Source organism: Nerophis lumbriciformis, linkage group LG12 (assembly GCF_033978685.3).
Source record: "Nerophis lumbriciformis linkage group LG12, RoL_Nlum_v2.1, whole genome shotgun sequence".
Lineage (NCBI taxonomy): Eukaryota > Metazoa > Chordata > Actinopteri > Syngnathiformes > Syngnathidae > Nerophis > Nerophis lumbriciformis.
In genome coordinates this window covers 5661111-5687500 of record NC_084559.2, presented here as the reverse complement: position 1 = coordinate 5687500, position 26390 = coordinate 5661111, and the positions used below count along the sequence as shown (strand labels likewise).

The following is a 26390-nucleotide window of genomic DNA, read 5'->3' as shown; positions in this document are numbered from 1 at the left end:
TGACGCTCCATTAGAGCTACTTGTTCCAATAAAAAAATGACAATATTTTATTTTGGGGATTACATTTTACATCCCATACTCTTAAAAAAAACCCAGCATGCCACCTCAAATTTGTTAAATTCCTTAATTTTCCACATCGCCTTAGTAACCTAAAATAGAGTCATAAGGAGAAAATACACCAAACGTCAAATATGTATTCATACAAATCATTCTCAAGTTTGGAAAGCACAAAATAGGTTTCGTTCTTATCTTGCGCTCCTTTTTCGGTGGCTTTTCCTGTTTGGTTGGTATTTTCCTGTTGCGGTTTCATGTCTTCCTTTGAGCGCTATTCCCCGCACCTGCTTTGTTTTAGCAATCAGGATCAGTTGTTGCTATCTTTTTTTGTGTGTACATTGAACGGATGTACTTTGTGGACGCCGTCTCTGCTCCACACGCTGTAAGTCTTTGCTGTCGTCCAGCATTCTGTTTTTGTTTACTTTGTAGCCAGTTCAGTTCTACATAAAAAACAGCGTGCCACCTAAAATTAGTTAATTTCCTTAACTTGCCACATCACCTTAGTAACCTAAAATAGAGTCATAAGGAGGAAGTAAACCAAACGTCAAATATGTATTCATACTAATCATTCTCAAGTTTGGAAAGCACAAAATAGGTAGACCAAGTGAGTAATAATAGCCTGCACATTGAGAAGAGTACAACTGTGCAATAGCTAACAGCCTAATTAGGTGTACCGTATCTTCTACTGTGCAATAACATTTGTTTAATTGACAAGAGACGAATATTTAGGGCCTGATCTACTAACGGTTTGCGTGTATTCCAGCACGTGCAAACTTGATAGTGCACGCAAAGCTGACTGACAAGCTTGTGCGAAGAGGCTCTTAAGTGAGCAAAATAAGACACGCAAATGTTGTCTGTCTTCATGAATATGCAGAATACATGCTTGTTATCAGAACGGCCACAATACTGGAGGAGAAAACGCAAATGTAATTATTTAAATGTGATTTATCAAAGACCTAAACTGTTCTGCGGGAGCTTTTTTACGTCTTTATTCAGCACAATTATACCATTTCTCAGATGATATAATTGATGATGACTGAAGTGCTGATATCAACCAAACCTAACCCCCCACCCCAACCCCCGGATTGTAAATAATGTAAATAATTCAATGTATATACTCTGATGATTAACTAGTGTGATGACTGTATTATGCTGATAGTATATATTTATACCATGAATTGATTAACGTGGACCCCGACTTAAACAAGTTGAAAAACGTACTCGGGTGTAACCATTTAGTGGTAAATTGTACGGAATATGTACTGTACTGTGCAATCTACTAATAAAAGTCTCAATCAATCAATCAAAACGTCTGAAATGTGCGAGCAAACTGGCAGCTGCGCAGAAACAGCTGTGAGAAAGGAGGCGAACACACAGCAGCTCTGTCACACATATGCTTGTCAACATATATGGCCTGTCAAAAATAAAAATATTAGACATATTGTCTATTCAGCAATATCATTTCATAATTTTATAGCTGCTGGGTGACATAAGGGGCTGATTAAAACATCCAATTCATGCGCTTTTTCATACATATGAAAGAAAAAACAACCTTCCTGCAATTTGCATTTTCTTGCATCTGAAACATTCCACACTCGCAGTTTAGTGCCAGCATCTCCCAAGGTGCACCTTCAGCAGACTAAAAAAATGGGTCCTGTTGTAGTTGCGCTATGGGACTGCTTTTAAAATGCCCAGAAAAAGTGGCACATATTACATTTTTCTACTGCGTGTTTTAAAAACAGTAGGAGAATGATCATATGAATGTGCAGTAAACGAGTGTCAACATGGTGAATGCCAAACAGTACACACAAAATCCTCATTTAAATAAGGCTTTCTGCACCATTTTTGCACTTATTGTCAGAAAAATTGTACATAAATTATCAAAAAACTTTCCGTTCTGAGTTCCCAATGAACAGACAACAGGCTGTCTTTGTTGCACCAAGCAAAGGCTTGGAAAATTCCACTGTGTACGATGGGAGGAGACGGGAGGGGTTTATCTATTGTCATCGAAGACCTGCCCAGGCTGAAGCCAGGACCAGCCCAAGCCCGAGGCATCTTTTTCTTTTGTGTGAATGTGACCGAAAACAACGACCGTTTACATACTCCCCATTCCTTTAGAAACAGCTGTTGTTATGTAAACAGGGAAAATCCAAATAAAAAGAGGTGGCGTACAATCTTTCGCCAGAGCGTGGGTGACCCTGTAAGAGGTTCCAGGTCGACACGTTTCTCCTCAATTGAGCCAAATTGAATTCTGTCTCTGTTTATTTCTTTGCTTCTTGTCTCGTTTAATAGATGTCATCAGTGTTTGAACTTGACACTTATCAATTGTGCACCCAGTCTTAGTAGATCACACGTAACACGCCCAATTATAGTACAAACTAAGGATGTAATGATATTAAAATCTATTATCACGGTTATCGTGACCAAAATGATCACAGTTATTATTATTGGGTATTGCTGAATGAGCTCAAAAAGTACTTATACACATATGTTTTAATCTTAGTATTTTATGTTTAAATGGCTAAGCTTTTATTGTTTTACCTGTACTGTAGCACTTTAAGATTTATTTAAATGAAAAGTGCGTAACAAATACAATCCGTTGCTATAATTATTTAATATTTCTGGTGGGTGTTGTGGTGTCCTACTCTGTTCAGCGGTCTTTGAACGCACTGTAAACACACTTTGTCTCGTAATCCTCGGAGTATAGAACGATCCCTCTACCAGAGCACAGCCTGTAGGTTCAATGTGCACAATTGAATAGCTTAGTTGCTCAGTCAGCAATGTTTTTATACAAGTTTAGATTGGGGTATCCATCCATCCATCCATTTTCTACCGCTTAGTCCCTTCGGGGTCGCGGGGGGTGCTGGAGCCTATCTCAGCTACAATCAGGCGGAAGGCGGGTTACACCCTGGACAAGTCGCCAACTCATCGCAGGGTCAAGATTGGGGTATATCGTTTCTTAATGGGGAAATACAATAAAGTCTCAGCATTTAAGATGGCAAGCTGGCGCCAGTCAGTCCGTAATATTTTAAAGTGCAGTCATCAATTACAGTTTTTCCGATAATTTTATGTTGAAATGGTAATATTAACCACCAGAAGTTTGAACGCAGTTATGATTACAACTCTGGTGCACACAATTTTATAGTTAGCACACGCTGTTTAGTGCGTGGTCTTTGGAATCTTAGTAGATCAGGCCTTCAGTGTTAAATCTAAAGTTTTTGTTCAAGTGGTATTCCTGCACCTACAGTAATCACAAAAAGTTGAAACGCGTTTGTCTCCAATAGTAAAATATCTGTGCAAAATTCATTCTTGACAACACCAGCATGTGAAAATAAGGGAACATTTCTGCAAAATAAGGGACATTCTGATCTACTTACTGCTTACTGTGGTGCAAGTACGTTATTTTATTGGTTTGCTTTTATTTTGAAGAATTTGTTTTTGTGTTGTCTCTAATGCCCTCGTTGTGCTGCTCCAGCAAAGTTAAAATACAGGAAACTGTTAAGACGCAAGGCTGCTGGGAAATTTATCAGTTACCTTTGGAAAAAACTGGAGGGGTGACAAGGTATGCCAAGATCACGGTCAATGCTTAAGAGTAGAAATAGATCTACCTCACTAACTGAACATTCTTCTCCATTAACAGACCCCCGTCTTTTAAAATAGTGTATTCTAAGGTGGCGGTCTCTGCTCATCATTGTGACACTTAGTTTCTCTTTTTTTTTTATACAGTCTCATCCAGACAATGTCTCAAATCGTATCTTAAGTCTGTCTCATAATTGTTAGACTGACTGATAAACGGCCCACTGGTGTCATTCTCTTCAGGCCCACAGTCGTGCGAGTTGCCTTCGTTTGCGTTGTCAAAGCTGTTCTTGCCGTGGATTTGCTTGAGGTGCTTGCGGAGAACGGGCTTGTGAGCGAACATCATGTCGCAGTAGTTACAGCGGTGAGGCTTGTCCCCGCTGTGCAAGTTCAGGTGATCCAGCAGAGAACACTTCTGGGTGAAGGTCTTCCCGCAGATCTTACACTGGAAGGGTTTGATGCCCGCGTGGACCCGCATGTGCCGGTGCAGGTTACCCTTCTGCGTGAAGGTCTTTCCGCACAACAAGCACATGAAGAGCTTGTGCATCTTAAGGTGGTTGGCGTACTTCTCCAGCTGGCGGAAGACGCGGCTACACTTGGGACACTGGTGGTACCACTGGAGGGGTTTGTCGTAGCTCTTCTGTTTTTCGGCAGGGTTGAACGGAGAAGGAGGACGGAAGGGGTAGCCCGGCATGCTTGGGGGCGCCGTCATTTCACTCCCACGACTGTCAACAGTCGAATTGATGAGCGAGTGTTGGGGCTCGGGCGAGTGCAGGGCAGCTGGAGCACTTGTCGGGAAGGTAGACTCCACAGACTCCACCTTCACTATGCTGATGTCACTCTCCTCCACTTCTTGCACAGGATGTATATTGTACGTGTGAGGAGGAGACTTAGGCTGTATAATGACATCGTCGTCGTCATCAGTACTAACGTCGTCCTCATGCTCCACCCTCTCCACTTCCCGCAAGTGCTCCTGTTCTCTCAAAGCCTGGGAGCACGATCCGTCCTCTTTGACCACTCTTTTCAGCTCGGTGTCGACCTCCATCTTGTGTGGAGGTTGTGGCTTGATGAACTTGTTCAAAGCTTGAGTACACTGCTCCACAATGTGGCCCATTTGGAGGAAGCTGGCCACCGTCAGGTAGTTGACCAGCTCCAATTCAGGAAACTCTAGTTGGCCCGTGTAGCAGGACAGTAGCAGCTGCTGGCCAACCTTTGCCTCCTGGTTTATGGAGATCTGCACTTCATTGGAGTCCTGCTGAAGGATGAACTGGTCTCGGAGGAAAGATGAGCCAGCAGCAAACACAACCTTATGACCGGGGACTTTAAGCTGGTTGATACGTACAGTGACGTCACAGAAGCGTCGCTGGTGCCGAAGGAGGTTCATTTTCTGCAGCATGGAGTCACCATATGTGGCAAAGTGGAACTGCAGGATCACCTGGTTCTGGGCCATGGTGAACTATGCACCTGTTGAAGACATAAGTGTGAACTCTGTCATATCTTCTCAGGCATTTTCTGCTTTGTTATCTTTATTCTGGAGTTTGTGTGAAAATATACACATACATATACATACGGCGGTGGAAATAAGTACCATATTTACCGGATTATAAGGCGCACTGCCGATGAATGGTCTGTTTATGATCTTTTTTCATATGTAAGTAGGGATGTCCCGATCCGATATTTGGATTGGATCGGCTGCCGATATTTGCCAAAAATTGCGTATCGGCAAGGCATGGGAAAATGCCGATCCAGATCCAGTTTAAAAAAAACTCCGGTCCGTGTTTTCCAACGCACCGATTTAAATAATACATTCCACTTTTCTGCTGCTCCGTAATTTCCATTCCGCATTTTCCAGCACACCTTCAACACATCCACAGGTCTGTGAATTCTCACGCAGTTGCTTTTAGCTGCTGGCATTACACGACAGGCTCTTCTCACTCTTTCCTGTGTCTCCCTCTCACAGACAGCAAGTGCACCTTCTTACACACGTCACATACTGTCACGTCATACGTCACATACGTATACGTCCTCCCCGAGCAGAGAGGTAGCAGCATGGCTAACGTTAGCTGTGATGCTAGCGCAGCCGTGCGAGCAACGCTCCCTCTAAGGTGCTCGCCTGTGCAATTGCGCACTGTTTAAGCGTCCTCTGCGCATAGCAAATCTATGCCACGCACAAAATCAAATAAAAAAATAAGCGCATAACAATTTTCGACACACGGACACGACAGAGAAAACAGTTTTCGTCATCATTGTTCAAATATTGTGACGTCTGTCGAGACGCTTATCTCCATTCGGTGCCACACGTCCACACCATCAAAATGCAGAGGCAAAAATTTCCACATCAACACCGTATGAAAAAATTTGTGATTTTTTTAGTTGTGATTTCCTTCTCTGCATGAAAGTTTAAAAGTAGCATATATTAATGCAGTATGAAGAAGAATGTTTTAATGAAGACATGCAAGCCTTGAAAGAAAATTTTGAAAATCAAGACTACATTTCCTGCAAATGGGTGCATTTCTACCCTATATTTTAACTTTAGATTTATTCTCATATCAAACTCTTTTGGCTGTCTTTTTGACACTTACATCCGGCGCCCCCCTCCACACCCTGAATTATAAATAATGTAAATAATTCAATGTGATTATCTTGTGTGATGACTGTATTATGATGATAGTATATATCTGATAGTATATATCTGTAGCATGAATCAATTTAAGTGGACCCCGACTTAAACAAGTTGAAAAACTTATTCGGGTGTTAACATTTAGTGGTCAATTGTACGGAATATGTACTTCACTGTGCAACCTACTAATAAAAGTCTCAATCAATCAATCAAAACACATAGAATCATCATACAGCTGTGATTATATGCATCAAGTGTTCATTCAAGGCTAAGGCAAAATATCGAGATATATATTGTGTATCGCAATATGGCCTTAAAATATCGCAATATTAAAAAAAGGCCATATCGCCCAGCCCTAGTTTCAATGATGCCATTTCTGTTTGTCATGTATAATTTTGTCTATTTTGTGTTTATCCTTGAATAAACAGGTCAGTTTCTTGTTACCAACCATTGTGTATTATTCAAACTCCCCTAATTCAGCTGGCTAGTTGTTATCAAGAGTACTAAAACCCTTTTCAACATGATTCTGACAACTAAGTAGGCTAAATAACTTTAAACTTTAATACATGCTTGGATAGGCCAGTATCGGTATCGGATCGGAAATGCAAAAACAATATCGGTATCGGATCGGAAGTGCAAAAACCTGGATCGGGACATCCCTATATGTAAGGCACACCGGATTATAGGACGCATTAAAGGAGTTTTTACGACGGGGTCGCATGGTGCTGCGAGGTTCGTTCTCCCGGGATGCAAACGGACGACTCCGGACAGGACTTGCAGGTAGGAACATGATTTATCCTCATAAATCATAAAACGAAGACAGGAACAAACCAAACGGAGCGTGCCTAACACAAGGAAAGCTAGCGGAATAGCTCACAAGGAAAACACTAAGACTGGAATTAGCGTAAGACACGCACAGGGAACTAGAAAACATTGAACGTAGCAGTTGCGTAAAGCAAACAAAGAAGCCAGACCGACTGACTGGCAAAAGCAGGCTTAAATACTGTCTCTGATTACAAACAGGTGTGCGTCCCTACCACTAGAGGCAGGTGAAAATAATAAGTAGCTATGGTAACCAATTTAGAGGTGCACAAACAGGAACTAAAGGAGTCCAAAACTAACAGAAAACACAAGTGACTCGAAAAACTTAAAGGGGAACATTATCACCAGACCTATGTAAGCGTCAATATATACCTTGATGTTGCAGAAAAAAGACCATATATTTTTTTAACCGATTTCCGAACTCTAAATGGGTGAATTTTGGCGAATTAAACGCCTTTCTAATATTCGCTCTCTGAGCGATGACGTCACAACGTGGCGTCACATCGGGAAGCAAACCGCCATTTTCTCAAACACCGAGTCAAATCAACTCTGTTATTTTCCGTTTTTTCGACTGTTTTCCGTACCTTGGAGACATCATGCCTCGTCGGTGTGTTGTCGGAGGGTGTAACAACACGAACAGGGACGGATTCAAGTTGCACCAGTGGCCCAAAGATGCGAAAGTGGCAAGAAATTGGACGTTTGTTCCGCACACTTTACCGACGAAAGCTATGCTACGACAGAGATGGCAAGAATGTGTGGATATCCTGCGACACTCAAAGCAGATGCATTTCCAACGATATAGTCAAAGAAATCTGCCGCCAGACCCCCATTGAATCTGCCGGAGTGTGTGAGCAATTCAGGGACAAAGGTCCTCGGTAGCACGGCAAGCAATGGCGGCAGTTTGTTCCCGCAGACGAGCGAGCTAAACCCCCTATCGACCCTAACTTCCCTGGCCTGCTGACATCAACTCCAAAACTGGACAGATCAGCTTTCAGGAAAAGAGCGCGGATGAGGGTATGTCTCCAGAATATATTAATTGATGAAAATTGGGCTGTCTGCACTCTCAAAGTGCATGTTGTTGCCAAATGTATTTCATATGCTGTAAACCTAGTTCATAGTTGTTAGTTTCCTTTAATGCCAAACAAACACATACCAATCGTTGGTTAGAAGGCGATCGCCGAATTCGTCCTCGCTTTCTCCCGTGTCGCTGGCTGTCGTGTCGTTTTCGTCGGTTTCGCTTGCATACGGTTCAAACCGATATGGCTCAATAGCTTCAGTTTCTTCTTCAATTTCGTTTTCGCTACCTGCCTCCACACTACAACCATCCGTTTCAATACATGCGTAATCTGTTGAATCGCTTAAGCCGCTGAAATGCGAGTCTGAATCCGAGCTAATGTCGCTATACCTTGCTGTTCTTTCTGCCATGTTTGTTTGTGTTGGCTTCACTATGTGACGTCACAGGAAAATGGACGGGTGTTTATAACGATGGTTAAAATCAGGCACTTTGAAGTTTTTTTTTTGAATATTACGTGATGGGTAAAATTTTGAAAAAAACTTCGAAAAATATAATAAGCCACTTGGAACTGATTTTTAATGGTTTTAATCATTCTGAAATTGTGATAATGTTCCCCTTTAAACGGACTATAATCCGGGCAGCGGATCTTAACAGGAGTCATATTATTTATTTATTTTTTTCTAAATGTAAAAGACTTCCTTGTGGTCTTCATAACATCTAATGGTGGTTCTTTGGTCAAAATGTTGCATAGATGATGTTTTACAGATCATCTTCAAGCCGCTTTCTGACAGTCGCTTCAGGATGCGAACTTTTGTGGGCGGTCTTATTTACGTGGCTCACCTTCGACAGCGTCTTCTCCCCGTCATCTTTGTTGTAGCGGTGTAGCATGCAAGGACGGGAGTGGAAGAAGTGTCAAAAGATGGAGCTAACTGTTTTAATGACATTGAGACTTTACTTCCATCAATAACGGAGCAGCATCTGCTCATCCGGAAACAACAACACCGGAAATGTGTCCCGTGAAAAACCGTCCGACTGGAACTCTCTAATAACTAAATTAGAGAGTTCCGGGTGAATAATGTAAACTCACTACACCGGTATGTTTTAATGCTTTCATGGCGAGTTTACTGACAGATGTAAGTAAGAACTCTACACTACTTTATATTACAAATGGCAACAGCGGAGGATGAAGGTCCCATAACAAGAAGATAGAGAAAAAGAAGAAGCTTATCGATTACGGTGTCGTCACGGACTACAAAGGCAGACGCGCGCAATTTTTCAGGATTTATGCAGATACCAGAAGGTAAGAAAAGTTGCTTTTGCATAATATTGCGAAACAAAAAGTCAGATAATATGTCTTACCTTATACACACACCATAATAATACTCCTATGTTGAAGCACGGTACAATCCATCAAGCGGTGTGGCTTAATAGCTTACTAAAGTCGTACTAAAACATTTTGATAGATTTTTGAGCGCCATGTGTTATGTTCTATATTTTCAATGCAACATATAAAATGTTGGTGTTGTTTACTTAAATCATATTGCCATCATAGTGCAGTCTACACGTATCTCTTATGTTTGACTGCCATCTACTGGTCACACTTATCATTACACCGTGTACCAAATAAAATTGCTTCGAGGTCGGTAAGCAAAACCAGAATTATTCCGTACATTAGGGCGCACCGGGTTATAAGGCGCACTGTCAAGTTTTGAGGGGAAAAAAAGGATTTTAAGTGTGCCTTATAGTCTGGAAAATACGGTATTTGAGTATTTGTCATTTTACCTCCTAACAAAGAGGCGAACGGTATCAGATTGATACCCAAATTTGTGGTATCATCCAAAACTAATGTAAAGTATCAAACAACAGAAGAATACGTGATTATTACATTTTAACAGAAATGTAGATAGAACATGTTGAAACAGAACAGGTAGATGAATAATTAAAGTTTACAGTTTGTCCTTAATAATGTTGACAAAATAATAGAATGATTAAATGACACAATATGTTACTGCATATGTCAGCAGACTAACCAGGAGCCTTTGTTTGTTTACTTACTACTAAAAGACAAGTTGTCTAGTATGTTCACTATTTTATTTAAGGACTAAATTGCAATAATAAACATATGCATAATGTACCCTAAGATTTTTTTGTTCAAATAAAGCCAATAATGGCATTTTTTGTGATCCCCTTTATTTAGAAAAGTATCGAAAAGTACCAAAAAGTATCAAGATAATTTAATTACGGGTACCAAAATATTGGTATCGGGACAACACCATGTAGGCGTCAAAAACACACTGATAAACATGTCATGTTAGTGACATCGCAATATCAAAGTTTAAGTGTAGACGTGCATGAATTGCGTCGTATAGCATTAATGACATCGACTACATAATTAATGTTCATGGTTACTGGAAAACGACGCGATTTTCACATTAATTTCGACTAAATTTTGCGACGTTAAGCAGGACAACAACGTGATTGTCCCCAATAAACAAATAGTGGATGCTAGTTGCTAACAGTGAAGACTGTCCCCAATAAACAAATAGTGGATGCTAGTTGCTAACAGTGAAGACTGTCCACAATAAACAAATAGTGGATGCTAGTTGCTAACAGTGAAGACTGTCCACAATAAACACATAGTGGATGCTAGATGCTAACAGTGAAGACCGTCCACAATAAACACATAGTGGATGCTAGTTGCAAACAGTGAAGACTGTCCACAATAAACAAATAGTGGATGCTAGTTGCTAACAGTGAAGACTGTCCACAATAAACAAATAGTGGATGCTAGGTGCTAACAGTGAAGACTGTCCACAATAAACAAATAGTGGATGCTAGTTGCTAACAGTGAAGACTGTCCACAATAAACAAATAGTGGATGCTAGTCGCTAACAGTGAAGACTGTCCACAATAAACAAATAGTGGATGCTAGTTGCTAACAGTGAAGACTGTCCACAATAAACACATTGTAGATGCTAGTTGCTAACAGTGAAGACTGTCCACAATAAACAAATAGTGGATGCTAGTCGCTAACAGTGAAGACTGTCTACAATAAACAAATAGTGGATGCTAGTCGCTAACAGTGAAGACTGTCCACAATAAACAAATAGTGGATGCTAGTTGCTAACAGTGACGACTGTCCACAATAAACACTTAGTGGATGCTAGTTGCTAACAGTGAAGACGGTCCACAATAAACAAATAGTGGATGCTAGTTGCTAACAGTGAAGACTATCCACAATAAACAAATAGTGGATGCTAGTTGCTAACAGTGAAGACTGTCCACAATAAACAAATAGTGGATGCTAGGTGCTAACAGTGAAGACTGTCCACAATAAACAAATAGTGGATGCTAGTTGCTAACAGTGAAGACTGTCCCCAATAAACACATAGTGGATGCTAGTTGCTAACAGTGAAGACTGTCCACAATAAACAAATAGTGGATGCCAGTTGCTAACAGTGAAGACTGTCCACAATAAACAAATAGTGGATGCTAGGTGCTAACAGTGAAGACTGTCCACAATAAACAAATAGTGGATGCCAGTTGCTAACAGTGAAGACTGTTCACAATAAACAAATAGTGGATGCTAGGTGCTAACAGTGAAGACTGTCCACAATAAACACATTGTGGATGCTAGTTGCTAACAGTGAAGACTGTCCACAATAAACAAATAGTGGATGCTAGTTGCTAACAGTGAAGACTGTCCACAATTAACAAATAGTGGATGCTAGTTGCTAACAGTGAAGACTGTCCACAATTAACAAATAGTGGATGCTAGTTGCTAACAGTGAAGACTGTCCACAATAAACAAATAGTGGATGCTAGTTGCTAACAGTGAAGACCGCCTTGTGAGTCTTAGCTTTAGCACAGACACAGATAGCAGAAGTATGTGTGGCGGACGATTAGCTGCCATTGCGTAGTGTTAATGGTTGAGGAAGAAACACTCACTGATGTTTTGCTGGTCGCCTCGTCAACAAAACGGTGTAAGAAATCTTTTACTGGCCTGTCTGTCCTCCACCCTCTCTCTCGCTCTCTCTGCCTGTCTGTCCTCTCTCTCTCTCTCTCTCTGCCAGTCCTTGCAGCGACAGACGTCTTCTGGTGACGTCACGTAAGCACACTGCCTCCCACCGCATCTGAGTGCAGTGCAGTGGACTCTTAACACAGTCTTCCAATATTATCACGCATTATAGACAACGTTTTGATGAATACATTAAAAAAAACACACACACACACATATATATATATATTGACTTCATCACAGTCAGATTTACAAACATATGAACCCTAAAGAGTATCTTATTCACCATTTGATTGGCAGCAGTTAACGGGTTATGTTTAAAAGCTCATACCAGCATTCTTCCCTGCTTGGCACTCAGCATCAAGGGTTGGAATTGGGGGTTAAATCACCAAAAATTATTCCCGGGCGCGGCGCCGCTGCTGCCCACTGCTCCCCTCACCTCCCAGGGGGTGATCAAGGGGATGGGTCAAATGCAGAGGACAAATTTCATTACAACTAGTGTGTGTGTGACAATCATTGGTACTTTAACTTAACTTTAACTTTACACATACAAACTGTAGCACACAAAAAAGCACATTTAATTAAAAAAAACGTTATTATGGTCTTACTTTTACTTATAAATAAAGTCCATGCGCCGCTGTTGTGCTGGATTAATGCACCCCCTGACGAGAGTGTTATATCAACTAAAGCCCTCACTTAAACTTTCCACGTGCAAGATTGAATCTATTTAAAAAAGTGTAACCGAGGGTTTATAAATGTCGTCTATACTGTATGAAACTACAAAATAACAAACACGGAGGCTCCAGTTTACACGAAGACCACTTTATTTACCTTCTTTCAAAAACCTCCGCTCCACTCCAACGTGTCATCACTTCCGCTCTTAGCGCCTTCAAAATAAGAGCTCAAGGCATATACTGTATAACAGCGCATAACAGGAACTTAACATCACAAAGAGGAAAGCCCATAAAAATAGGTTACAAAAGTTATTTAATAAGAAGCCAAAAAGTGCAAAAACAATAACGTTCGTGTTGGTGGAGTTGTGAATTAGGTACACCTGCAGACTGCAGGTGTTGTGGCCCTGCAGTCATTCACAACTCCTCCAACACGAACATTATTGTTTTTGCACTTTTTGGCTTCTTATGAAATAACTTTTTTAAATAGATTCAATCTTGCACGTGGAAAGTTTATGTGTGGGCTTTAGTTGATATAACACTCCCGTCAGGGGGTGCATTCTACGGCAGGGGTGCAGGAAGCGGGATTACTGCGAGCCTCAGCCAGTGCGTCTTTTGCAGCCGTTTTATGATCGCTCAGCACAAGAAATACTTTACACACATACAGTTGTTGACAAAATACACTGTACATTATATACCTCAGCTAACTAAACTATGGAAATGTATAATATAGTTCATATAGCAATACGGTCTCACTGCACAGCAGGCCAGCAGTTAGCAGAGTCCGCAATCCATGGTGAGGCACAACGCAGTGACGTGCCTCAACTGGCGCTGCTGTTCACCGCACCATCTCTTCTCAGTATTTGAATGGCAAATGTGAAAATTCAGCGATTTTAAATAAAAATAATCTAAAACGGGTGAAGTTAAATGGAAAATAACTTTATAGTATAATCACTGGATACATATAACAATTTAATACAACTTTGTTTTCAGCACAATAGTATTGACCACCCTTAGCACAAAGGGGGTCGCTGGAGCCTATCTCAGCTGCATTCGGGCGGAAGGCGTTGTACACCCTGGACAAGTCGCCATCTCATCGCAGGGCCAATGAGAAACAACATAATAGTTCAAAATGAATACTGTCTTTATGTAATAATTCAACAATAATCCCAAAGTATGCAAAAACAGATTTTATTCCAAAAAATAAAAATAAAAAAGTACAAAAAAAGCAATATAAGCAGTCATGTTCTTATTTTTTTCCTGAAAAACCTGCAAGACAATTAAGACAGTTCACTAAAGTGCATCTTTGGCTGTTTATTTACAGACAAGTGAATGTATAGCAACTATTACTTATTGATAATAAAGCTAACAATAAAGACAAAATGTAGAGATGTCCGATAATATCGGACTGCCGATAAATGATTTAAAATGTAATATCGGAAATTATCGGTATCAGTTTCAAAAAGTCAAATTTATGACTTTTTGTTACGCCGCTGTGTACACGGACGTAGGGAGAAGTACAGAGCGCCAATAAACCTTAAAGGCACTGCCTTTGCGTGCCGGTCCAATCACATAATATCTACAGCTTTTCACACACACAAGTGAATGCCAAGCATACTTGGTCAACAGCCAGACAGGTCACACCGAGGGTGGCCGTATAAACAACTTTAACACTGTTACAAATATGCGCCACACTGTGAACCCACACCAAACAAGAATGACAAAACACATTTCGGGAGAACATCCGCACTGTAACACAACATAAACACAACAGAACAAATACCCATAACCCCTTGCAGCACTAACTCCTCCGGGATGCTACAACATACATCCCCCGCTACCCCCTACCCCAAAACAACCCGCCCAGCTCAACCTCCTCATGCTCTCTCAGGGAGAGCATGTCCCAAATTCCATGCTGCTGTTTTGAGGCATGTTAAAAAAAATAATGCACTTTATGACTTCAATAATAAATATGGCAGTGCCATTTTGGCATTTTTTTCCATAACTTCAGTTGATTTATTTTGGAAAACCTTGTTACATTGTTTAATGCATCCAGCGGGGCATCACAACAAAATTAGGCACAATAATGTGTTTTTTTAAAATACATTTGTATTTTTATTTACTGTTTTAATTGGTTTTACCCTTTAAAATAGTTTTTAATCATATTTATTTTTAAATTGTTTTTATATGTATTTATTTTTTGTTTTTATTCAGTCATTGGTGGAGCTAAGGATAATATTTGAATATTGTTTTTAATATTGTTTTTAACATTGTTTTTAATATTGTTTTTAATATTGATGTGCTGCACTTTGGAAACATTTTTGTTGTTTAAATGTGCTATATAAATAAAGTGGATTGGATTGGATTAATTCCACGACTGTATATATCGGTATCGGTTGATATCGGAATCGGTAATTAAGAAATGGACAATATCGGAAAATCGTCAAAAAAGCCATTATCGGACATCTCTAACAAAAAGTCATACCCCACTATGTATTTAAAAATAAATAAAATTTCTTATTGGGTAATAATCATTCTTACCAGGTATAAGCATGTCCAAGCGAAGCAGCTAAGGCTATTAGTCCGACTGTGGCCGCGGCACACAGCGATGAAACCTTCACAACGTAGGATGTACCTGGAAGAAAATACAACATTTTCATTGCAACACATGGTGGTACTGTACAGTGTATTTTCTACATTCATACAACGTTCCTTGTTTGAAAAACATATTTCAGAAAAAAGAAAGCTTGGAGCATGTTGGTGCATGGAATAGTGAGAGTGTAGTATTGTGTGCATTGGACTGTACTAATGCAAAAGGAAAAAAAATGTAAAGGGATTGCTTTCAACACGAAATAGGAAACAGACGTAACAAAATAAGAGCACAGGAACTAATGGAAAACGTCCCTGCAGAGCATGACAAAAGAAAGCAGCGCGTGCTTTCCTTTGATAAAGAAGGTGAGAAGCACTTTTACATTCAAGAAAGAGCTCATAGCAAAGTACGCTCTACATTTTTTTTTCCAAACAAGAGTCTTCCATCAAGGTAAAAGTGATGTTCAATGTTTATTTATACATTTTATTTACACTGTTTTCAACTACAAAACTCAAAACCAGTGAAGTTGGCACGTTGTGTAAATGGTAAATAAAAACAGAATACAATGATTTGCAAATCCTTTTCAACCTATATTCAATCAAATACACTGCAAAGGCAAGATACTTGACGTTCGAACTGGAAAACGGTCATTTTTTGCAAATATTAGCTCATTTGGAATTTGATGCCAGCAACATGTTTCAAAAAAGCCGGCACAAGTGGCAAAAAAGACTCGGAAAGTTGAGGAATGCTCATCAAACACTTATTTGGAACATCCCACAGGTGAACAGGCTAATTGGGAACGGGTGGGTGCCATGATTGGGTATAAAAGCAGCTTCCATGAAATGCTCAGTCATTCACAAACAAGGATGGGGCGAGGGTCACCACTTTGTCAACAAAAGCGTGAGCAAATTGTCCAACAGTTTAAGAACAACATTTCTCAACCAGCTATTGCAAGGAATTTAGGGATTTCACCATGTACGGTTCGTAATATCATCAAAAGGTTCAGAGAATCTGGAGAAATCACTGCACTAAGCCTGTGACCTTGGATCCCTCAGGCGGTACTGCATCAAAAAGCGACATCAGTGTGTAAAGGATATCACCACATGGGCTCAGGAACACTTCGGAAAACCACTGTTAGTAACTACAGTTGGTCGCTACATCTGTGAGTGCAAGTTAAAACTCTACTACGCAAAGCCAAAGCCATTTATCAACAACACCCAGAAACGCTGCCGGCTTCGCTGGGGCTGAGCTCATCTAAGATGGACTGATGCAAAGTGGAAAAGTGTTCTGTGGTCTGACGAGTCGACATTTCAAATTATTTTTGGAAACTGTGGACGTCGTGTCCTCCGGAACAAAGAGGAAAAGAACCATCCGGATTGTTCCAGGTGTAAAGTTCAAAAGTCAGCATCTGTGATGGTATGGGGGTGTTTTAGTGCCCAAGGCATGGGTAACGTACACATCTGTGAAGGCACCATTAATGCTGAAAGGTACATGCAGGTTTTGGAGCAACATATGTTGCCATCCAAGCAACGTTATCATGGACGCCCCTGCTTATTTCAGCAAGACAATGCCAAGCCACGGGTTACAACAGCCTGGCTTCGTAGTAAAAGAGTGCTAGACTGGCCTGCCTGTAGTCCAGACCTGTCTCCCATTGAAAATGTGTGGCGCATTATGAAGCGTAAAATACCACAACGGAGACTGTTGAACAACTTAAGCTGTACATCAAGCAAGAATGGGAAATAATTCCACTTCCTCAGTTCCCAAATGTTTGCTGAGTGTTGTTAAAAGGAAAGGCCATGTAACACAGTGGTAAAAATGCCCCTGTGACAACTTTTTTGCAATGTGTTGCTGCCATTAAATTCTAAGTTAATGATTATTTGCAAAAAGAAAATGAAGTTTCTCAATGTGAACATTAAGTATCTTGTCTTTGCAGTCTATTCAATTGAATAGAAGTTGAAAAGAATTTGCAAATCATTGTATTCTGTTTTTATTTACTATTTACACAACGTGCCAACTTCACTGCTTTTGGGTTTTGTATAATTAGTCTTGATTAAATGTGTTTTAGGGCAATATTTCTGGGTTTCGGAAACTGATTGATTTGCTTTACATGATTTCTTATGGGAAAAATGGCTGATTAGTTTTTTTCGTTTAACATTTTAAAATGCCATCCATCCATCCATCCATCCATCTTCTTCCGCTTATCCGAGGTCGGGTCGCGGGGGCAGCAGCTTAAGCAGGGAAGCCCAGACTTCCCTCTCCCCAGCCACTTCGTCCAGCTCCTCCCGGGGGATCCCGAGGCGTTCCCAGGCCAGCCGGGAGAGATAGTCTTCCCAGCGTGTCCTGGGTCTTCCCCGTGGCCTCCTACCGGTCGGACGTGCCCGAAACACCTTCCTAGGGAGGCGTTCGGGTGGCATCCTGACCAGATGCCCGAACCACCTCATCTGGCTCCTCTCGATGTGGAGGAGCAGCGGCTTTACTTTGAGCTCCCCCCGAACAGAGCTTCTCATCCTATCTCTAAGGGAGAGCCCCGCCACTCGGCGGAGGAAACTCATTTCGGCCGCTTGTACCCGTGATCTTGTCCTTTTGGTCATGACCCAAAGCTCATGACCATAGGTGAGGATGGGAACGTAGATCGACCGGTAAATCGAGAGCTTTGCCTTCCGGCTCAGCTCCTTCTTCACCACAACGGATCGATACAGCGTCCGCATTACTGAAGACGCCGCACCGATCCGCCTGTCGATCTCACGATCCACTCTTCCCCCACTCGTGAACAAGACTCCGAGGTACTTGAACTCCTCCACTTGGGGCAAGATCTCCTCCCCAACCCGGAGATGGCACTCCACCCTTTTCCGGGAGAGAACCATGGACTCGGACTTGGAGGTGCTGATTCCCATCCCAGTCGCTTCACACTCGGCTGCGAACCGATCCAGTGAGAGCTGAAGATCTTGGCCGGAGGAAGCCATCAGGACCACATCATCTGCAAATAGCAGTGACCTAATCCTGCAGCCACCAAACCAGATCCCCTCAACGCCCTGACTGTGCCTAGAAATTCTGTCCATAAAGGTTATGAACAGAATCGGTGACAAAGGGCAGCCTTTGCGGAGTCCAACCCTCACTGGAAACGTGTCCGACTTACTGCCGGCATTTTAGAATGGATTACCTAAAAACCGAGGTACTGTGCCACTGTGTTTAAACATTGTTATGTCAAATCTTACAATTCAGATCCCGTTTGCATCTATAAGATAAAACCTGGTGTTAAAAGACCACAGACACACAGCATGTTGTTCAAGTCGTTACCTGTCACTTTGGCCCAAAGGACACAGGAGCTTTTTAAATCCTGGGTATAAGAAATAATTATAACGTTCAAAATGTACTTCGTCAATCAAGAAGTGTTAATTTTTGCAAACTGTGATTGCCCTTACCTTTTTCCACCGGCTAACAACACGCAAGACCACATAGTAGTTTTTGCCTTTCTCTAGAGGAGCATTGAAAAAGCCTCCGCGATAGAGGCCATCTCCAACAGTGAAGTTCATATCTGCTCCGACATGGCTGATGTGCATCTGAGCTGCTATGTGCCTTGTCAAGGAATCCTGTTTGCTTAAAGCGTCTCCGTTCGCAGGAGAGGAGCAGTCAAACGTCATCATGCCGTCTATGGGAAGTACAAAGACTTGGTACAAACTGTCAAATAAAAAAGAAAATGACAAGACTTAACATCCATCTCAGAGCTACATGTTCATTTTTGGGGGGGAGGGTTACAAATTCATATATTTAATAATAAGACAGTGTATCAGTGTACATGCTGATAATGTTCATAGGCTACATGTTCTGACTTCATGCACGCTACGATTTAGAGCAATAGTCCCCAAAATCTGACCCACGGGAAGTCCCAAGCTTTAAAAATATAAATAAATAATAATAATAATTAATTTTTTTTTAATCAAGTTTAAAAAATAATTAAAAAATAATAATAATTATATATATATTTTAAACTATTTTTTTTTTTAATCTGTCCTTTCTAATTCATTTTTTACCGCTTGTTACTCTCTGTGTCTCAGGGAAATCATATTATGTAAAAATGCATTTTTCAATCGATAACATGACATCATCGGCAAAGTCATCGGCGTTCTTTCAGTCAATTAGTGCGCGAGGAATATATATATATATATATATATATATATATATATATATATATATATATATATATATATATATATATATATATACACATACATATATATATATATATATATACATATATATACATATATATATATATACACATATATATATATATATATATATATATATATATATATATATATATATATATATATATATATATATATACATACATACATATATATACATATATATATATATATACATGTATATATATATATATATATATATATATATATATATATATATATATGTATATATGTATATGTATATATATATATATATATATATATATATATATATATATATATATATATATATATATATATATATATATATATATATGGTAACACTTTATTATGGGGAACATATGCACCATTAACTAGTTGCTTAAAAAATGCAAATTATCAATCAATCAATCAATCAATCTTTATTTATATAGCCCTAAATCACAAGTGTCTCAAAGGGCTGCACAAGCCACAACGACATCCTCGGTACAAAGCCCACATACGGGCAAGGAAAAACTCACCCCAGTGGGACGTCGATGTGAATGACTATGAGAAACCTTGGAGAGGACCGCATATGTGGGTAACCCCCCCCCTCTAGGGGAGACCGAAAGCAATGGATGTCGAGTGGGTCTGACATAATATTGTGAGAGTCCAGTCCATAGTGGATCCAACATAATAGTAAGAGTCCAGTCCATAGTGGGGCCAGCAGGACACCATCCCGAGCGGAGACGGGTCAGCAGCGCAGAGATGTTCCCAGCCGATGCACAGGCGAGCGGTCCACCCCGGGTCACGACTCTGGACAGCCAGCACTTCATCCATGGCCACCGGACCTGTGCCCCCCCTCCTCAAGGAAAAGGGGAGCAGAGGAGAAAAGAAAAGAAACGGCAGATCAACTGGTCTAACAGGGGGGCTATTTAAAGGCTAGAGTATACAAATGAGTTTTAAGATGGGACTTAAATGCTTCTACTGAGGTAGCATCTCTAATTGTAAATTAGTAACATATTGGCTCTTAATTAGTCATTATTTATTAATGCCTTATTCTGCATGGCCTTATTATACAACCAGTAAGCCATTAATTAAGTCTTCCCTAACCCTAACCCTAACCCTAACCCCAACCCTAACCCTAACCCTAATCCCAACCCTCACCTTCACCCTAATCCTAACCCTAACTCTAACACTAACCCTAAACTTAATCCTAACCCTATGTTAATAAGCAACTAATTAATGGTGCATATTTCCCCCATACTAAAGTGTTACCATATATATATATATATATATATATATATATATATATATATATATATATATATATATATATATATATATATATATATATATATATATATATATATATATATATATATATATATATATATATTAACACTTTGTTATGGGGAACACATTCACCATTAAATAGTTGCTTAAAACATGCAAATTAGTAACATATTGGCTCTTAATTAGTCAATATTAAGTACTTATTAGGTATTTCTTCTGCATGGCCTTATTATGCAACCAGTAAGCCATTAAATAAGTCTTCCCTAACCCTAACCCTAACCCTACCCCTAACCCTAACCCTAACCCTAATCCCAACCCTAACCCTAACCCCAACCCTAACCCTAACCCTACCCATAACCCTAACCCTAACCCCAACCCTAATCCTAACCCTAACCCCAACCCTAACCCTAAACCTAATCCTAACCCTATGTTAATAAGCAACTAATTAATGGTGCATATGTTCCCCATACTAAAGTGTTACCATATATATATATATATATATATATATATATATATATATATATATATATATATATATATATATATATATATATATATATATATATATATATATATATATATATATATACACTTTGTTATGGGGAACATATTCACCATTAATTAGTTGCTTAAAACATGCAAATTAGTAACAGATTGGCTGTTAATTAGTCAATATTAAGTACTTATTCGGTATTTATTCTGCATGGCCTTATTAATTATACAACCAGTAAGCCATTAAATAAGTCTTCCCTAACCCTAACCCTAACCCTATCCCTAACCCTAACCCTAACCCCAACCCTCACCCTCACCCTCACCCTCACCTTCACCCAAATAGACCCCCTTTTTAGACCAGTTGATTTGCTGTTTCTTTTCTTTTCTCCTCTGCCCCCTCTCCCTTGTGGAGGGAGGGGGGGGGGGGGTGTCACAGGTCCGGTTGCCATGGATGAACTGCTGGCTGTCCAGAGTCGGGACCCGGGGTGGACCGCTCGCCTGTGCATCGGTTGGGGACATCTCTGCGCTGCTGACCCGTCTCCACTCGGGATGGTCTCCTGCTGGCCCCACTATGGACTGGACTCTCACTATTATGTTAGATCCACTATGGACTGGACTCTCACTATTATGTTAGATCCACTATGGACTGGACTCTTACTATTATGTTAGATCCACTATGGACTGGACTCTCACTATTATGTTAGATCCACTATGGACTGGACTCTCACTACTATGTTAGATCCACTATGGACTGGACTCTCACTATTATGTTAGATCCACTATGGACTGGACTCTCACTATTATGTTAGATCCACTATGGACTGGACTCTCACTATTATGCTAGATCCACTATGGACTGGACTCTCACTATTATGTTAGATCCACCATGGACTGGACTCTCACTATTATGCTAGATCCACTATGGACTGGACTCTCACTATTATGTTAGATCCACTATGGACTGGACTCTCACTATTATGTTAGATCCACTATGGACTGGACTCTCACTATTATGTTAGATCCACTATGGACTGGACTCTCACTATTATGTTATATCCACTATGGACTGGACTTTCACAACATTATGCTAGACCAACTCGACGTCCATTGCATCCGGTCTCCCCTAGAAAGGGGGTGGGGGGTGGGGGGGGGGGGGGTCTTCTCCAAGGTTTCTCATAGTCATTCCCATTGACATCCCACTGGGTTGTGAGTTTTTCCTTGCCCTTATGTGGGCTTTGTACCGAGGATGTCGTTGTGGCTTGTGCAGCCCTTTGAGACACTTGTGATTTAGGGTTATATAAATAAACATTGATTGATTGATACAATGTGTTAGTTTTTTATCTTTAATCAATTTGCAAAATTAAAAAATAAAAACTATAGAATTTTGAGGACAAAAATGAATTTATTCCGTTTTGGAATAAAGCTGTGACATAACAAAATGTGGAGAATGTTAAGCGCTGTGAATACTTTGTGGGATACTTGCTGTTACCTTATTGGGTCGAGAGTACTGGGTGACCTGTGCAGCCTCAAATTCGGTGCAGGAGACTCATATTCTCTGTAGTGGACATCTGGTACAGGTGGTACTGTCAAATAGTAGCATACATGCACATTAGTCATCAATCAAATATCACTGTCAGTATTTCCCCCTCAATACTGAGATTTCCACATGGGAATTTAGTAGGAAATTGGACTAAACTAGTGTTAGAATAATTATGAGCGCACTGCGGGCCACGCCCACATGCGCTCTCTCTCCGCTGCGGGCGTGCCTCCTCGCGTCTGCAGACAATCTGCAATCAGCGCACCTGCCCGTGATAAAGGAGTATAACCCATTTTTTAATTTTTTTTTTAGCTGCCTTCATAAGCCTGCTCAACCTGCCATCCCGGGCCGGAATATAGTCTTCTGTTGGTGTTCAGTAAGCGATCATCTGATGCTTGATGCAACTCTCGCTTTATGCTCTCTCTCCGTCCTGATCTCTGTGCTTTTCCTGCATTGATTGTCGTGTCCACCCTCACCCCGCAGTTCCCTGTGTGCATCCCCGAGTCGAGCTGTGCGTCTTGTGCTCCTGGATCTTCCCTGCCTCCCTCGCGGTTCCTGGTTCTCGACTCATCGCCTGTCCCCGGACTACGACGACTCTCTCCTGCCTCTCGACCCCGCTTCCGCCCCTGGAAAACTCTGCCTGCTCCGCTCCTCTCAACACGCACCTCCAACATTTACGGTAAAACGCTCCAGTTAAATACTACACATAGTCTTACACCATACACACTCTTGGATTTTGTCACACTCCATTTCTTTAGATTAGTTTATTAGTTAGTATCGTTTAGTATTATTATATATATTGACTATATATACATAAAAATTATTATTGAACAATACTGCTCCTTGGTGTCTGTTGCCGTCATTTCCCTCTGTCCAACCATAACAGATACGTTCCTGTCAGTGACGTGCAGTCACTAGAGGCAGGTGAGGCGGGGCCTCACCTGCCATCATGGAAAGAAAAAAAATGTAAAAAGAAAAAAAAGTAATTAAATTGTTATATGTATCCAGTGATTATACTATAGAGTTATTTTCCATTTAACTTCACCAGTTTTAGATTATTTTTTATTCAAAATCGTTGAATTTTCACATTTGCCATTCAAATACTGAGAAGAGACGGTGCGGTGAACAGCAGCCAGTTGAGGCACGTCACTCAGTGCCTCAACATGGATTGCGGACTCGGCTAACTGCTGGCCTGCTGTGCAGTGAGACCGTATTGCTATATGAATTATATTATACATTTCCATAGTTTAGTTAGCTGAGGTATATAATGTACAGTGTATTTTGTCAATAACTGTATGTGTGTAACGTATTTCTTGTGCTGAGCGATCATAAAACGGCTGCAAAAGACGCACTGGCTGAGGCTCGCAGTAATCCGCCTCCTGCACCCCCGCCGTAGAATGCACGGCAACCCCTGACGGGAGTGTTATATCAACTAAAGCCCACACTTAAACTTTCCATGTGCAAGATTGAATCTATTTAAAAAAGTTATTTAATAAGAAGCCAAAAAGTGCAAAAACAATAATGTTCGTGTCGGAGGAGTTGTGAATGACTGCAGGGCCACAACATTAGGTACACCTGCAGACTGCAGGTGTACCTAATTCACAACTCCTCCAACACGAACATTATTGTTTTTGCACTTTTTGGCTTCTTATTAAATAACTTTTGTAACCTATTTTTATGGGCTTTCCTCTTTGTGATGTTAAGTTCCTGTTATGCACTGTTATACAGTATATGCCTTGAGCTCTTATTTTGAAGGCGCTAAGAGCGGAAGTGATGACATGTTGGAGTGGAGCGGAAGTTTTTGAAAGAAGGTAAATAAAGTGGTCCTCGTGTAAACTGGAGCCTCCGTGTTTGTTATTTTGTAGTTTCATACAGTATAGGCGACATTTACAAACCCTCGGTTACACTTTTTTAAATAGATTCAATCTTGCACGTGGAAAGTTTAAGTGAGGGCTTTAGTTGATATAACACTCTCGTCAGGGGGTGCATTAATCCAGCACAACAGCGGCTCATGGACTTCATTTATAAGTAAAGGTAAGACCATAATAAGGTTTTTTTTTATTAAATGTGCTTTTTTGTGTGCTACAGTTTGTATGTGTAAAGTTAAAGTTAAGTTAAAGTACCAATGATTGTCACACACACACTAGGTGTAATGAAATGTGTCCTCTGCATTTGACCCATCCCCTTGATCACCCCCTGGGAGGTGAGGAGAGCAGTGGGCAGCAGCGGCGCCGCGCCCGGGAATAATTTTTGGTGATTTAACCCCCAATTCCAACCCTTGATGCTGAGTGCCAAGCAGGGAAGAATGCTGGTATGAGCTTTTAAACATAACCCGTTAACTGCTGCCAATCAAATGGTGAATAAGATACTCTTTAGGGTTCATATGTTTGTAAATCTGACTGTGATGAAGTCAGTGCCTCACCAGCCATCAACCTCACCGCACGTCACTGTTGTTTACATTGTGACGCCGGTGTAGTGAAGCATGTTTAGCTATTCCTCGTCCTGCAGGGATGATACTTGTAAGAAACTTACTTTATATGCGGGGGTGGGGGACCAGTACTTTTTAGAGGCGGTATAGTATCGAATATGATTAATTAGTATCACAGTACTATACAAATACCGGTATACCGTACAACCCTAATACGCATTAACTTTTACTAAAAAGCGGTTGATTTAGAAAAAGTCTGTCAGTAGAATAGCTATGTCCTGAGAGATGATGATGGTAACAATCCTGTCCCGTCCTACCTGGTAAACTGGTGTTAGTGGTGATGGTGGCTGTGAACCCAGTGGACATGGCAGTGATTGAGATTCTGTAGTTTGTGGCTGGAAGCAAACTTAGACAGACTTTCAGCCACTCTGCCTGAGAGCTCAGAAACCGCTTCCTTTTTTCAAGAAAGGTCCCGTCGTAGTCTCTGGATCCCATGTAGAACACCTAAGACTCAAAGCTCGTATTAATTTAGACTGCCGACACAGGCTCATACCTGACGAGCAACAACTTGTGTCACCTTGTAGGTTTCTGTATCTTCTTCGTACTTCTCTGCTCTCCATTGGAAACATTTTTCATCGGAAACATTGAGATGATCGATGGGTGGCTTGATTTCTGTGAGCGATATTACAACATTTATATCTCACCTTTCAATTGTCAACAACTAGTGCCTGAGAATGTTCTCATTCATCCAGGTCATTGTATTCTCAGGGCATGGAATCAATCGCAACTGGACTGGTCAGATTGTCTAAGACAGGGGTGTCAAAGTCAAGGCCTGAATGATCTATGGACCCCCCGGATGATATCTGATTAGTATTAGAACCGGCCCGCAAGCCACGGCCGCCTGCTGCTGTTTTGCACGCACCAATACTCCATCCGTGTGTAGGAATTTTCAAAACGGGGTCCCAGAGACCCCATCAAGTCAACTTTACATTTTTGAGGTCCCACTTTTTTGTAAGCGTTTTGAAAACATATGATACTGTCAGAACGTGGAGTTTTTCGCAGCTTACTGCGAGGATTGCTTTCCCGGGATGCAATCGGACTAGAC

The 26390-nt window shown here is 40.7% G+C and overlaps 2 protein-coding genes across 4 annotated transcripts in view; both read right to left on the bottom strand.

The window, feature by feature from the left end:
* Positions 1-129: 129 nt before the first annotated feature.
* Positions 130-12123, bottom strand: LOC140679245 (zinc finger and BTB domain-containing protein 26-like). Its single transcript, XM_072914250.1, has 2 exons — positions 12036-12123; positions 130-5094 (listed from the first exon to the last, which is right to left on the bottom strand). Exon 2 carries the CDS (start codon positions 5078-5080, stop codon positions 3773-3775), a length of 1308 nt encoding a protein of 435 aa, XP_072770351.1. The 5' UTR covers positions 5081-5094; positions 12036-12123; the 3' UTR covers positions 130-3772.
* Positions 12124-13951: 1828 nt separating this feature from the next.
* The window catches only part of LOC140676623 (sushi domain-containing protein 1-like), a 52793-nt gene continuing 40354 nt past the window's right edge, over positions 13952-26390 (bottom strand). For all 3 annotated transcript variants that reach the window (XM_072914246.1, XM_072914247.1, XM_072914248.1), the window contains 7 exons: positions 25863-25957; positions 25603-25789; positions 22810-22903; positions 18789-19044; positions 18664-18703; positions 15318-15411; positions 13952-14045 (listed from right to left, as the gene is read on the bottom strand). In XM_072914246.1, coding sequence (XP_072770347.1) covers positions 14018-14045; positions 15318-15411; positions 18664-18703; positions 18789-19044; positions 22810-22903; positions 25603-25789; positions 25863-25957 — 794 coding nt within the window. In that variant the 3' untranslated portion in view covers positions 13952-14017. The remainder of the gene's footprint in view (positions 14046-15317; positions 15412-18663; positions 18704-18788; positions 19045-22809; positions 22904-25602; positions 25790-25862; positions 25958-26390) is intronic.